The sequence below is a fragment of the Formica exsecta genome, unplaced genomic scaffold (assembly GCF_003651465.1).
Source record: "Formica exsecta isolate Colony F162 unplaced genomic scaffold, ASM365146v1 scaffold30, whole genome shotgun sequence".
NCBI lineage: Eukaryota > Metazoa > Arthropoda > Insecta > Hymenoptera > Formicidae > Formica > Formica exsecta.
The window spans coordinates 1-14,990 of record NW_021850257.1 but is presented as its reverse complement, the minus strand read 5'-3'; the positions used below and the strand labels follow the sequence as shown (position 1 = coordinate 14,990).

Here is a 14,990-nt window from a genome sequence, read left to right as displayed (position 1 = left end):
CGACCTCGCATAAGAATCCGCTCTCGTCCTATACCGTAGAGCAGTTGTGTCTAACGAGAAGAGTTTAAAAGGAGCGGTGCGTTTACGGGGAAACAATGGCAAAAACTTGTGTGGGTGAACGGAAAATGTGGAGGCCGTGCCGCGAACAGCCTTCAATCCGAAAGGAGAGAATTGATCTTTCAAATCAAAAGATCGCTAGCCCGTTATCGAAGACACTGAATGTAGAGTGATTTGCAATTATTGCATGGAATGTTAAAGACAATTTTTTTTTATTACGTCTTGATTAGGAAACTATACAAAAGAAGAAATCCTGATTCATTACAAATCTTTCGTATAATAAACTACAATTGGAATTCTATTAAAAACCACTATAATACATAATATTTTAAATTAAATAAAGATTAAAAATTTATTATTTTTAATTTTGATACTTGTGATTTTTGTGACACTCAATTCATATGTATATCCCAAATTTTTAATTTATAACTAATTTAACTTATAATTAATTTGAATTTATAACTTAGAAACTGTTATTTTGCTTTATAAAATTATTTTTTTTTATACAAATGTGATCCTTCCTTAATTTAAATAATGAATTCGCTTTAATAACTGTTATCTTAATCGCCAATCATTCTGCATACAGTATATCTAAAGTTTTGAGCTACAGATACTAAAAGTTGAATTAATTGAATTGCCATTTGTGCATCATAATTAAGATATCTCAATTAATTCTTTATTTATAAGTCATTAAAAATCAGAGGTTCTGTTTATATTATTGTGGAGTGATTTACGGACTATATATCAATCTTCTTATGGTGATGAAAGGTACTCGAAGGTAATTCACGTGAAGTCCTCTATTTGTGTCGAATAAATAAGCGGTCGAACTTGTTTGAATATGGTCGCTATGTCATGATTCGAAGATGTGTGACGAATTCTCGATCGAATGAACATACTTAAGAATGCTTTAAAGCGCGTATAACAACATCATTTGTTCCCCGACATCTTCCGGTCTCTCGAATGAATTTCCGAAGGTGAATTCGTTCGGAAGTATATTGGAGGTAGACGATCCCAATGTTGTTTCGAGGCACGATACTGTCTGTCCGGAGTTCGGTATGATTCATTCGTTCATGGATAAAGATGAGATCCGTTTCCTTGCTTGGGGCCCATTATGCTTCCAGTGACACGTTGCAACATCGCGCTGTTTAAATACTGCACGGAGGTGACCATACAGATAAAGAAGTGTTGTGTAAGTAGTGAGTAGAAAAATTTCTTTGCTCAAACATTAATGGGTAGTCATGATTACCATTATGACAATTTTGTATAACTACCTAAGTGAGCAACCTAGAAATAATGCTCAAGTGACGTTTAAAAGAACTAAGATGTTTAAATGTCTTTATGACATTTTTTTTATTTGCATTACTTGAGATATAATTATTTCTTATATTTTATAATTCGTAATATAAAAAACGTGCGTGCGTGTGATACAATTAAAAAAAATATAAATAAGTCCTTGCAACAAACTAAATCGGATTGTAAGAGAAATAATTTTTTCATAATTTTTTCATTAAATTTATATTAATTACCTTCCGATTTTTTTCACACAAATCATCAACTAAAAATGGACTCAATTTATCACAAATTCTCAATTTATAAATTGCTTGAAATATGTATAAAATTTAAGGATCATGTTTGCTCTTCACCTTCGACGTTCATCGTTCGATAGATTGCGAGAGAGACTTTGACACAAAAGCCCCGTTTTCTCTCGCACTTTCCTGCTGCTTTGCCGCTTCACTAGTCGCGCTACGCACGCTGCATTAAAGACGACGGTAACGCGTATCACGCATAGCCGGCGCCGGCGTCTTCGACGTCGTGCGGCGCGAATTACACGACGATAAAATAACGGGCGTGAAGTGTACGTCTACCATATGGGGGGTTTCCACTTTCTTTCACAATGGACGCAGCTCTGCGGGAGACACAATGCATACAGAATTCTAAATTTGACAATGCATCTCGATACTTGACAGTGATTGCGTATAATAAATTTTAATATATATATATTTTTCAAATATTTTAATATATATCTTACAAGTATCTTTATCTATTCGCGTTCTATATACCAGATATTTATACATCATATAAACGTTAGATATCACTTTATATATTATATTAAACAGTGACGTTTCTTTTTAGTCAACGGTGATATTTATTGATAGGCTATTTATACAAATCTTATCTTTTCGGTGAATATATTTATAATATGTACAAGATATAAATGCGTGTAGCAATGTATGTCGCACGAATTTCTCTTATCGCAGATCGATCCGCAAACAGAAAAAATGATAAGAACACTCAGTTTTTTTTCCGGATGACGCGATTATTCAATTACGGACAGATTATCTATGCGGCTGTACATCTATCTCAGAATTTATTTTTGCATCTTGTTTTCGATCGCGCCTATTCTTTTTACAAGAGAAAACGCGCGATCAGTCAGGGGAAACGGCTCGAAATCGAATTTGCAACTGGCATACTAAAAAAAAAAAAAAAAAAAAAAAAAAAAATGCAGCCGGCTGACAGGCGTGCGACTCGATCTAATACAATTACCGATCATTAACGTAACGTATTCTCTATCGTTAAAGATACAACCGGTGAAAGTATAGGAATCGAGAGGAAGAATATTACGCCACGTCGTTAGATACATCGGCCTAAATTCGAATCATTAAGCAAAGTTCTTCATGACCGATGCAATTACCGGGTCCGTTTATAATTAATGGCGATCGGTTGCTCCCGCCGTATAAATTTCCATTATCCTTGATGCTCCAGTGAAAATAGAGATCCGCATCTCGGCGTAATCAATGTAATTATCTCACTCGCGCCTATCTCATAAGTACATTTTCGGTGCAATCAGATCGCGGAAACAGCCTCTTTGCATTGCGAGAGAAACGAGCGGATATTAGACCTCAATAACTTGATTCTCGTTGCTTTATTCTAGTTACATCAAGAGCAGTAGTTGCTATATAAAATGAGCAACAAATAAAAATATTAATTAGAATTGATTCTGCTTATTCTGTTCCGCTAACTTATAAGACGTCACATATTCAATTATCTCTTTATCCATACGCAATAATTTCTATAACGCGCGAATTTCCTAAATCTTCATGTTCTAGAAATCTGGAATAATCCGAATCTTAATTATAAAATGCTATTTTAAAGAAAAATAAAGGTACCAATTATATATGCTCGCTTAGATGCACACGATGATAAAACTGTACACGATTCAAGACGTAAATTTGATCAATACAAGTTCTCGTGGCTTCAAGTGTATTATTCCGATAATTATCGCATGCATAACGAAGTATATCGGATTAATAGGTACTGAGAATCAAAAGATATAATGCAACGCATCGCAGAACTTTCGACATTAATTTTAATGAGAAGTTGTTCGATTGATTTGTGTGAAAACGATTTAATGCAATATGTTCTAAGCGACATCGGTTTTGAAAAATATGTATATCGCGCGAAAGTTTTGTGATGCATTGAAAATATTGTGACAACACTCATCTATCACGAGCGTGAGATATCGGACATGGGACATGTCCGTGGAATAATGGTAGAACGCGCTTGATCTCTCTCGCGGGAGCGAGACAGAAATTGCAGTTTCGAATACGATAAATTAGGTCGATTATCGGCGTGATTTCTTGTGTCACGGTTCGTTTATGCGCGGGTGTGTTCCTTCGAAAGGAACGACCGATGCGACAGCAAGATTGACGATACGCTGAAGGAGATGTGCTAGACTTGGCGGATCACTAGCACGTCCGTTGTGGATAACGCGCCTCACTTATGTAGAATTAACGCGTGTCTTATCTTCGCGCAGGAAAGTGGACGGTTTCACCGTCACGCACTCGGGCCGTTTTATAAAACTAGGTTTGTAATATCAGAAAATGATCGGGTAGTAAGCAAATGTTATTTCGTTGTCTATTTAAACGCGTAAACTTGGTACTTTTTAAAATGAATTATTAATAAACTTAAAAATGATTTAAAAACTTTTTTATATAGCATCATTAACATATTTTTTAGTTAATATATTATAGTGTTTAATATATTATAAGTTTCATAATTTTATAAAATAAGTTTTACATTATTATCGGGACTACTTGTTAAATTAAAAATACGACTTTTTTATATATAAACTTTCTTTTAAGAAAAATAAATTTGATTTCTTTATATTCGAGTTTATAAATTAATATTAAAGGCAAGAAATGCAAAATTTGCTAATATTGTTACAATGATAATTCATTTTCGATTATTCTTTGTTTATCAAAATAATTAATGAATTATTATGTAGAGCTATAATTTGCGACAATTCTCTTTATAATTTTATGTGTTGTGTTCTGATGTATCTTACATATATGTCTTAATATTTCTTCTAGTATTATATCTTTAAATATTTTATATTTTGATTATAAATTGAATATTGTCGCAAATTATAAATTGTTTAAAATGCGTTTTAATCTATGATTTGCTCACCTCTATTTTAAATTATACGAGCAGTTTACTAAGCAGATCTCTTTTCTATTGTTACAGCAGTGCGGCAGCGGCAGCAGTGGCGGTGGCGGTTCGACGGAGGGTGTCGTGGTGAGCGTCGGTGCCGGTAACGGCGTCGGCAGCAATAGCGGCGTCGGTGGCATGGATTGCATGCCCCTTCGTCCCGGTCCGTTCCATTACTTGATCAACGAGCAAGCCAAGTCTTTGGTGGCCCTGCAGGAACTGCAGAATGAGGTCGGTGCCTTGCTCGAGTTCCGGGACCTCGTCATCGAGACGTTCCCAAACCTCCGGCACAAGATGGCCGCGACGGCGTCCGCGGGTGCGTCCGTGATGTCGTCCACGTGCACCCAGAGCTCGCACATTCCTTTACCGCTGTCAAGCCCGTCCTCGCGAAGGATCGGCGAATGGGAACCAGGCAAGATAAGACGGCGAGTGACGCGCGAGGCTGGCAGCAACGGTAGCGGCAGTGGCGGCGGTGGAGGAGGCGAATCCTCATCCTCGTTGTTGCCTAGGAGTCGCAGCAACTCGCACAGCGGCGGCACCAAGAACAACTGTAGCGCGACGGTTCAAGATTCCGGCTTCAGCACGGAGACCTCGTCGAAAGACAGTGCCTCGACGGCAATCGCACCGCGAGCGAGTAGTCCCCGGCCAAGTCCGTTGGACGAGGCGGAGGACGAACTCTGGAATCTATTAGATGTAATCCATCGCAAGGGGATTCGGCTGCGGGAGGAAGTCGAGTGCCTTCAAGGTCGCCTGGAAAGTGTGACGACGGAGGAGTTGGCGTCGACGGATGTGCTTGAAGCCGTGAGAAATATAACTGGACTCGACGACGCCGATAGAACGATCGGTCACGGTAGGAATAACATTGTCAACGAGCAACAGCAACAAGATAGCAGAGACCCGCAAGTGATAGCACTCAGACGGGAGAAAGAACAACTGCTCGACAAGGTGGCCGAACTCGAAGCGGAGACGATATCAAGTCGGGTCAGAGCTCAGGAACTGCAAACGGAGGTAGCCGCCTTGTCAGCACTGAAAACTGGATTGGAGGATCGGCTGCGGGCCGGACTAACGGAAAATGCTTCGGAAATCTTAGTGCCGGGTGTTCAGAGACTACAACCGATCGCGCCGGTGATTTCTTCGCCGAAGAATGCAAACGTTAATATCAAGAGCAAAAGCTCGGCGTTTGCGTCAGTCACTGGTAGTCCTGGAAGCAAGGCTTATAAGAGTCGCTTCCGTACGAGAACTATCGAGAAGAACGTGCTATTGGACGTTGTCGGGTGCAACGACGAGCCGCGCAATATCGAGATCGATATTGAAGCTAATGTGAATGAGAGGCGAGCCAGGTTGGGAGCGCTCGATTCCATCTTAATATCGCCCACCAGGGTGGCTAATGTGAAGGATGTAGATTCAAGAAAAATCGCGGCCATTCTTCGTGAGCACTCGCCCCTCGAACTTCAGCGACATCTAATCACTACTACCGTCCATAATCAAGTAAGAAGATCAATTTTTCCTGTTTTACTATATTTAATTGTAAAATTTAAAAGGATAAATTTTGTCTTTGCAATTAATTTATGATTAATCTATCGTTTGCAGGTCCTACAAAAAAGATTAGATGAAGTGGAGAAGAGCACGGAAACTCTCTCTGAACGATTAGACAAAGCGCGCGAGGAAAACGACGATTTACGGTTTCAGGTGAGTTGCAATTAAATTGCTATATAATGACACTAGAAAAAGTTATTACAAATCTTCAAATATGTTGCATTCTTTTTCAGAAATATTTCTATCCAGTATTATAATATATTTATAATTATTTATAATATATTATTAATATATATTTTTAGTTGGAAGAACGAAACATCGAATTAGAAGGCACGCGGGCGCGAGTGCGCGTGTTAGAACGCCTTCAGCAACGACCACCGACGGAAGTCGAACCAGAAGCGGATCTGGAACAACCCAGATGCGAGCAGAGCGGCGTCGAGCCTGGTAGCAGTACGGAGTCCGCGCGAGATCATCATCAGCCGGTAGAGATCAAACCGTCGCCACGGCGGCGTCCTAGTCGTATACCTTTACCTGGCAGCGCGAGTGGCAAGACGTCGTCGACGACGCCTACGACAAGCGCGACTACGATCGCGCCACCGCGATCTAGTCACGGCAGGAACGACAGCAGGGAATCGCTCAAATCGCTGACGAGACCACCGCGTGATTCTAGTCGTGACAGCCACGGCGGCGGCAAATCGTTATCGAAAGCACGCGACTCTAGCCGGGATTCACTCGGCAATAGGAGTCTGTCCAAGAACGGCGGCAACGGAAGCAGCAGCAGTAATGGTAGCGGCGGCAGCGGCGGCGGCGGCGGCGGCGGCAATAAGGAAGCAAATCGGGAGTCATCCCTGAATAACCGATCCCTGCCTCGTAACAATTCCAGCCGAGATTCCCTAAATAAATCCTCCTCGCTATCCCGTGCCCGTGACTCGTTGGAATCTAACAACAACCTCAGCACATCCTCACCTACGACAAATACCCCTCCCCGACGACCGCCCGCTCCCGCGCGCCGTTCCCACAGCCTGGCGCGCGCGGCGACGTCTGTCGATGCGTCCGAAAACGGCAAGGTACGACCTGTAAAGCAATTCTTTTGGAGCAGCTGGCTGAAGTCACCGTTGTCCAACGGCCCGGTATAGTAGAAAGCTCTCGGCAAGCCTTCTCTTCCTATGAACGACAGACCACAGTTGCTCTTTCTCTCCCCTCCCCTCTTAGACACAATCACGGTCTCTAACAGCGTATCCTTTGGAAAACTATTGTCTTGCTTTTATAGTAAGATCCAGAAACCGTTATTTCTTTCTGATACAGTCCCATCTCGGTCTGGATTTATTTTAAGCTTATCAAAATTTGGCTAGACAGATTAAATGGCGTCGCTCTCATTGACTATCTACTTTCTATTCTACCATCATTTCTACTTGACAATAAATTTCTCTACACTGTCTGTTTGTCTTACTTTTATATTTCTCGTCATTATGACGATCACTGTTACTGTCATACTGTTACATCACATCGCGTACAATAACCGTAATTACAATAAACGTGACTATATCAACCGGTGATACTAAGAAAATACATATGTTTACGTTTATATCTGGTCCGATTTCTTGCGATGATACAGACAGATGTATGCAACATTGTCATTTTTCCCCCCGTTTTTCCCACGGCATCTTTTTTCATTACATCCTTTTTCTATTCTCCTATCTCTACCACGGACTTCGAGACACGGTACCGCCAATGTATGATCATACAAAGACGGAACTTTTCTGTTTTCGCTGAGAACGTGCCACTCTTTGCCTAGTAAACCAATGTTCCTGAAAAACACATCTCTAACAATACATGCAGAGACTCGAGTGAGCGAATCGACCGAGATTCTTATATTAAAACCATCAATTGCCCGCCCGACCGTCCACCATACCGAAATCAGTCTGACCTGGAGGGCAGGCGAGCGTGCGTTCGAGCCCGTCCCCGGCGGTCCAATAAAGAAAGAAAATGGCCCCTTCTCGCGTGCCACCGGGTTTTTCTCGTAAGTTATGCTTCTTTTATTATCATTTGCTTCGATGCTTCTCTTTTGGATGTGGTGAGCTGCAGCCTCTGCCTTTTCAATCCACTTTCATGTATCCTAGCTTACACCAATAGAGTACACCTTAGTTTTAACGTTTTCACTTGGATTTTAGCATGCGCACATACCCGTAGTTAAATCTCCCAGGGGTGAGTATTAGTAAAAATGCTTATGCCCGCGAATATTTATTACGTGAGAGTTCTTTTAGCTTTCGGAATGTATAACAACAGTTTTAATATGCTAAGATTTTTTTGCCTGGACGTAGAGTTAATATAAACGGACTATTCATTAAGTTAGTCTGCTATCATGAAGTTCAGCATTTAGAGATTCTTATCTTTATTTCTCTCTTTCAAGAAAGAATGCTAATTCCATAAATATTAAATTTAGACTAAAGTATATAATGGAAATTAATATATTTTTTTAGTTTTCTAATCCCTAAGCAACTTTAAAAGTAGATTCTAACAATCCGTAGCAAAAATGTTGGAAATTAGCGTAAAATGAAATAAGTATACGATATTTTGTATCGGTATATATCGCATTTGGTGATAAAGGGTTATCGTGGTTGCTCGTTGAATTTTCAGCTTTTTCTCTTCTTTCGATCGTTTATTTGCAAGATCCATGCATGCGCGGCCGATCGTGGAATATTTATTCAAAGTCTATGCATTCGTCGCGACAAACACGAGCTTTTGTCGATGAAATTTGATTGAAATAAGACCGACCGCTCGATAAAAGTAAAAGACGTTCTAGGCACGTTTAGACAATTTCAAATTTGCCTTTCGCCCATAAAAACGCACACAACCATACACGTTCGATCCGACACATATGTCCAATTTACCTCGACACTCCCTTGGTTCCGCCAGTACATATTTTCAAGCATTTGTTATTCTCACGATGTAGAGAGTCAACATTTCTTTTAGCACGCATCTTTCCGATCGTCATGAGCATTCACCTCGCGCCAGCGAGCCATCCTTTCCGCTCATACATTTGTGTGTTTAGTTGGTTTGCTCTTTTCGTTTGCTGAAGTTTGATCTTATTTGCTAGCGTTGCTTGTATGCGGATGTAAAAGCCCGAGAGAGCCGTCGCAGTCGCGATCTACTACAGTCGTACAGCGCGATTTTGAAGGAAAATGAATCGAGCACACGCTTACCTGCTTGGCCTTGCGGTTCATTGTCCATCTCATGTCCAGCAATATCGCGCGCGGAACGATGCTTTATGATATTTTACGATATATTCGTCCATACATTCGCAAATATAATTCCATGAGACGCTCTCTTGATTATTACGATTCTTACGTACGTTAACATTTTTACAATATGATTGAATTCGAATTATCAATAAAACTGCTTCATATGAGATTTTTACTTTGGCCCATACAACATGTTTTATAAATATGGGATGACATCTTGATACCTCAGCATTAAAACAGACAGTGATATCAATAATCGGTATCTACAATTAATTGCAGATTTTTATCATCTTATATCTATAATTTTCTACAAACACAGAAATTGATTGTTCTACTGGCTGTTCCAAATTCTTGGGTATTAATATAAAATTTATTTTTATCACATGCACTTTCAAGACGACACGGATTGTAGTCTTGGCGGGAGAATTTTCTCGCTTGTAATAGAACAGCAGGGTGCGGTTTATTCGTCTAACTGACTAAACTAATTAATACGCATATTTTTCAGAACTGCACCGAACCACCAAGTTCCTGGTGCTCGACCAACAGCAGTTTCCGGCACAGTGATTCATCGCTCTATCCAGACTCCCTGAATCAAGAGACATCGTCCGTCACCGGTTCCACGCGGGTGGAATTCATAATCGGTTCACCCACCAGGCGCTTCCGTACAAGCGCCGCGTGGCCTCATCATTACTTCGACAGTATTAACTCGGCGGCTACGGTACCGGAGAGCCTGTTAACCGACGAGTTCCCTTTGCGACGCGGTGAAGCTCTGGCCGAATGCGATTCGCTCGAATGTCATCCAATTTCAAGCGAGGAATAAGTGCCGCGTAATCGTTGACATTGCGTCGTCGGATTTATGGAACAAATAGGGTTGAGTCGCGTAGCGAGCAAGTTGTTCTGGCTTCTTTTTATTATGTTATGTTGGATAACTGGCTCTGCAGACATGCGGTCTTATCCGTATCATGTCACCGATGAATATGCGAATGTAGAAATAATAGAATGTAGGCGCACACTCATTTAGGAAATACGACACGCTGAAAGAATGACATTCGCATTCCTAATGACCCTTATTCCGTGCCTTTTTAATATCGAAGTTAATGGTTTTTTTTTTTTTAAACATCTTACAGTAATTCTAAACGAGAAAAATCCATAACGGTGTGTTTCTAAATTGAAATATATTATACAATACTATTTCTCACTACAGGATTTATTATATACTTTTCTCAAGTTGCATTTAGAAAGCATTTCATACATCTTTGTAATATGGCAAAAATACTTTAGCAATCTTATCTAATCAAAAGTAATATATTGACTTGTCTTGCGAATGTGCATCAATTTGTAACGAATAGAACTGACATAGCTAATAATAATAATTGCGAAAAGATTTATGCTATGTTTTCACTGGCGATATAGAAATATAGTCGAAATTTCGAATTTGTATAAATATATCACGTTTATTTATAGCACAAAAGAAAAACGCAGAGACATAATCAAAAATTATTTCACATCTTTTAACGAGATTCTACAAAAATACATATTACTTTTATTGTATCCAGACTTCTCGTAACTATATGAAACATATACCTAACTTATATTGAAAGGTATACTAATTCATATCAATCAAGAAAAATTTTTTTTAATATCTATAGAATTTTTTGTATATATTAGTAAAGGCAATGCCGAACATTTGTGTCTATTCATTTTGATATTTTTTTATATTATTTGATATTATATTTTCTAATACCGTATAAATGAAGAACTTGGTTTACTTAACCAACATCAAGAATGAGTTTGTTAATCAAACTTTCAATTACTTGGTCCTTGTTCAGTAACAGTACTCTGCAATTCTGTTGATTTTGTATCTACGTGTCTTATATATCATTAGTCTTGTGTATTTTTTACATTATTGAATATTATTAGGTCTTTAACAGAAAATTTCTCATTGCGTCTAGCAAAAGTGTCGTTAGCACTCAGGTATGTGCTAAGTTCCAATCAGATTATTAACTCGCAACAGAGAATACCAGAGTCGATAGTTCACATTCCATATGTTCAAGATGCAATTTTATATTCCATTTAGCATTTGTATCTTCGATTTGAATCTGTGTTATAATTGTCTTCTTATTTATTGCATATATTGTAATAATAAGGATATATGACGATTGTAATTGACGAAAAGCATTATTTGTGTATACTACGGGTAAGCGGATTACATTAAAATTGAAATTCAGAAAATGAGGGTGATACTGAAATTCATCGACTTCGGAAATATATCGAGTGCACTGTTCGCATTCTCTTTTGAATATAATACATATCACGTTTAAACATTAATTATCGCGCGCTCGTCCACGAGATACAATTAACGGATATACATTGAGGGCACGAACATCGAATACCTACAGAACGTTCGATTTATGTTCCGTCCGATTCACTCATATGTTGCACGGTATGTTAAGAAAGTTTATATTTAATTTCGCTGTTTATTTGCGTTGTTCGTTCGCAAAATGTATACCATACTCGAGAGTGATAAGAGTGAGCAATGTTGATCTTTACTCGTCATAGGGAAGTTGAGGCTCGTCGGAGTTAATTATAAATTAACTATTCGTCGGAATCGCATTTTAATTCGTGTAGCTCGCGACTCCGGGGAAACACTATATACTACACAGTTCCTCGCTTCTCAAGAAACAACCGATTTAATTATTTATAACTAACAATGACAATTATTGTGAACACTGAATAATATAATCACAGATGGAGCCTGTGATCCTAGTTATAAATAAACTGCAAAACATGTGATTAACATATAGTTTAAGGTGTAAACCACAGGACTGACGGACTCTACTTATTATTTTATTAGCGCCTAATCGTTTTTACGCGCGGCGAAATGAACAGAAAGACCGATGCGCATTCGGTGAATCTTGCTCTTTTTCATTATCTTCTTTTTTTCGTACGAGGGTTCGTAACGCCGCGAATGCTCAGATATTATTGTTATTCGTACAGTCGGTGGATTTTCTGGTGCCCACATCAGTGTACGCGCTGCCGACTGGAGGCTATTATTTTTATACCTTTAATTAACGAGCGTAATATCGAGAAAGAGCGTATAAATCGGCTGCAACGGTACAGCAGCCTCCCGACCCGATAGTTATTTAAGCAAAACGCTGTCACTGTATTATATTTTATCTAGTGTCTAGATATATGTCTTATCATTATAGGAATTATTAATTATTGTTTTACGGATATATATACACACACCGACACATTTGTATATAGATGACGTCGCGATTTATTTAAATAGCTCCGATGTAAATAAATTATCTATAACGAATCTGCGATAATGTGATCCTATTAATAAAATGAAATTACCTAAAGATATTTATTTATTTATTAATCTTCAATTATTAATTCTCATGCTATTTTTAGGAGTTTGACCGATCATTACAATTAAAAAAAGAACAGTTCTGCAGCAAGACACATATTATATTTCGTCATATTAAGAAATTAAGAAACCGGTTGCAATATTTTATCTTTTGCGATATAATCACTAATTATCTGAATTGATATTTATATACGAGAATACGCTGAAATCTTTCAGTGAAATATGACAGCTTTAGATATGGTATAATATATCGATAATTTTGAGATTAATCTTATTGCATATATATATTTTTAAAACGATTAATTACATATATAAACGTAAAATGTTTATATACATATATATTTTAATATCATACAAAATTTATGTCAAAACTCATTTTCATTGATCGATCTAGAACGTTATCAATCATAGCAGATACTACTTCTGATAGAGAAAAATTGCCAATGTGCAATAATGAAAAAATTTATTTGTTGAGATTTTATTCTTGCATTTTATCTATATTTTATTGTTTTATTATTATATTTTATTTTTTTCAGTTATGTGATTACAAGTGACAAGTGATACGTTTCCTGTCGTCGCGACGCGTCGATGCAGTTGAAAATTCCTGATAACGCGTGCGCGAAACGGCACATTTGCATTCCAACAATTAATTACTTGGAAAACATTGATTCGATGTAATTTTTTGTTGATTTCGAGCAGCAGCGACTTTTTTACATTCCTGACTTTGTACATAACTCTTGTGAATATAGTTAAATAAAAATACATTATAATAATACATTTGTGCTGCATGTGTAGTACGGCAGTAGCAAAATATTCCAAGTTTAACACGGTAGAGAAGCCAAGGCAATATTATGCAATATACAAAGAATTATGCATGCAACAGGCGTAATTCTTTGTCCAACTATGTAATTGTTGGAACAACAATTATATTCCATAATAACAGTACAGCTCAATGCGACAATATTATCGCACTGTCGCTCGCGTTAAACGGCGAGCATACATTGATTGTCATGCAACGACTGCTTCGTTTTTTACGGAAGAATGCATAATTTTCTTAAAAATTCTAAGAAGATCCCAAGTTTTATGCACGCTTAAACTCCTGATTGAAATTCACACGCAGAAACTTGACCAAGAAAACAAGCATGTAGGATTTCCTTGCAGGCATGTATAGTGTACTTCAGCTTCAGCTTCTTTATTCAGTTTCAGAGAATATAAGCGATTTTATATCGATATCGAGAAAACTTCGTATTCCTTGAATGTAAATGTCAAATTCGAGATTACCAATTAATTTTACCAATTATAATATTATCTTTCAATCGCACTTTGAACCACCGCGTTTTTTCGACGATCAAGTGTGCGCGTTTTCTACGGAATTAGATACTGTCCCTGTTAAACGGTTTTCTATACTAGGAAAAGTGTTAATAACTTTGAATGCCGTGCAAACAGGTTAATAGATAATTTATCATTCATCAGTTCGCCGAGAGCATCGCGAGTGAGCGAGAGATCCGGATGCTTCGCATTATTGTAGAGATCCAGCGACGACGGCGGACCTTGCGGAATTCCAAGTAACGCGTGATATGATCAAGTGAGACAACTCAAGAGGTCTTGTTACACCTTAAGATATGTATTTCGTAGTATATATATATATCTATATTCTCTATCTATAATGACAACAGATCTGTCACATCCCAATGAAGCAGAGTGCGGAGGGTACCCAAGCTCATTCGCAGATCCAGGAGGGAGAATACAATCCTTTCGCCGATCGTCCATCCGCACCTCTGACCTCGTACATAAGTTTTATATTTTTTTCTACTGTTATTGATTTTTTAAAGATTTATTTGATATTAATTCTAAACCATAAGCTGCAAATTAACGATCCGGATTGAATCAAATTAAGAAATTTAAATCAATCCAGTAAAAATATTATTATATATTTATATTATTTATTTCTCTATATTTTTTATGATACAATCACACAATAGAAAACGATATCTATCACATTCTGCACATTAGAAAATGATTTCGCCATATAAATTAGAGTTTATTTGATATAAATTCAAAGTATAATAAGATATTATTAATTTATTCCATATAGTTGGGGCAAGGTCTTTTTAACCGGAAACACGGTTTTAGATTTATCAAAATAACTGAAAATAATTTTTGAAATAATATAATGACCTATTTCTGTTCATTTCCTGGCCAGATTTTATACTGATTATTTAGTCGTTCATGTTTTAAAACAGAAACGTGTGTATGTAAACTTCTGGAACGCTGATATGTACTGACATATATAT

The 14,990-nt window shown here is 37.9% G+C and overlaps 1 protein-coding gene across 4 annotated transcripts in view; it reads left to right on the top strand.

The window, feature by feature from the left end:
* Positions 1-12,688, top strand: part of LOC115237599 — a 64,256-nt gene extending 51,568 nt beyond the window's left edge. For 2 of the 4 annotated variants that reach the window (XM_029810754.1, XM_029810753.1), the window contains exons 2-5: positions 4,582-6,033; positions 6,136-6,234; positions 6,384-7,148; positions 9,829-12,688. In XM_029810754.1, the coding sequence (XP_029666614.1) occupies positions 4,582-6,033; positions 6,136-6,234; positions 6,384-7,148; positions 9,829-10,143 (2,631 nt within the window). In that variant the 3' untranslated portion in view covers positions 10,144-12,688. Of the gene's footprint in view, positions 1-4,581; positions 6,034-6,135; positions 6,235-6,383; positions 8,102-9,828 lie in introns of all 4 variants that reach the window. The other 2 variants (XR_003884363.1, XR_003884362.1) reach the window with 2 other exon arrangements.
* The last annotated feature ends 2,302 nt before the right edge of the window (positions 12,689-14,990 follow it).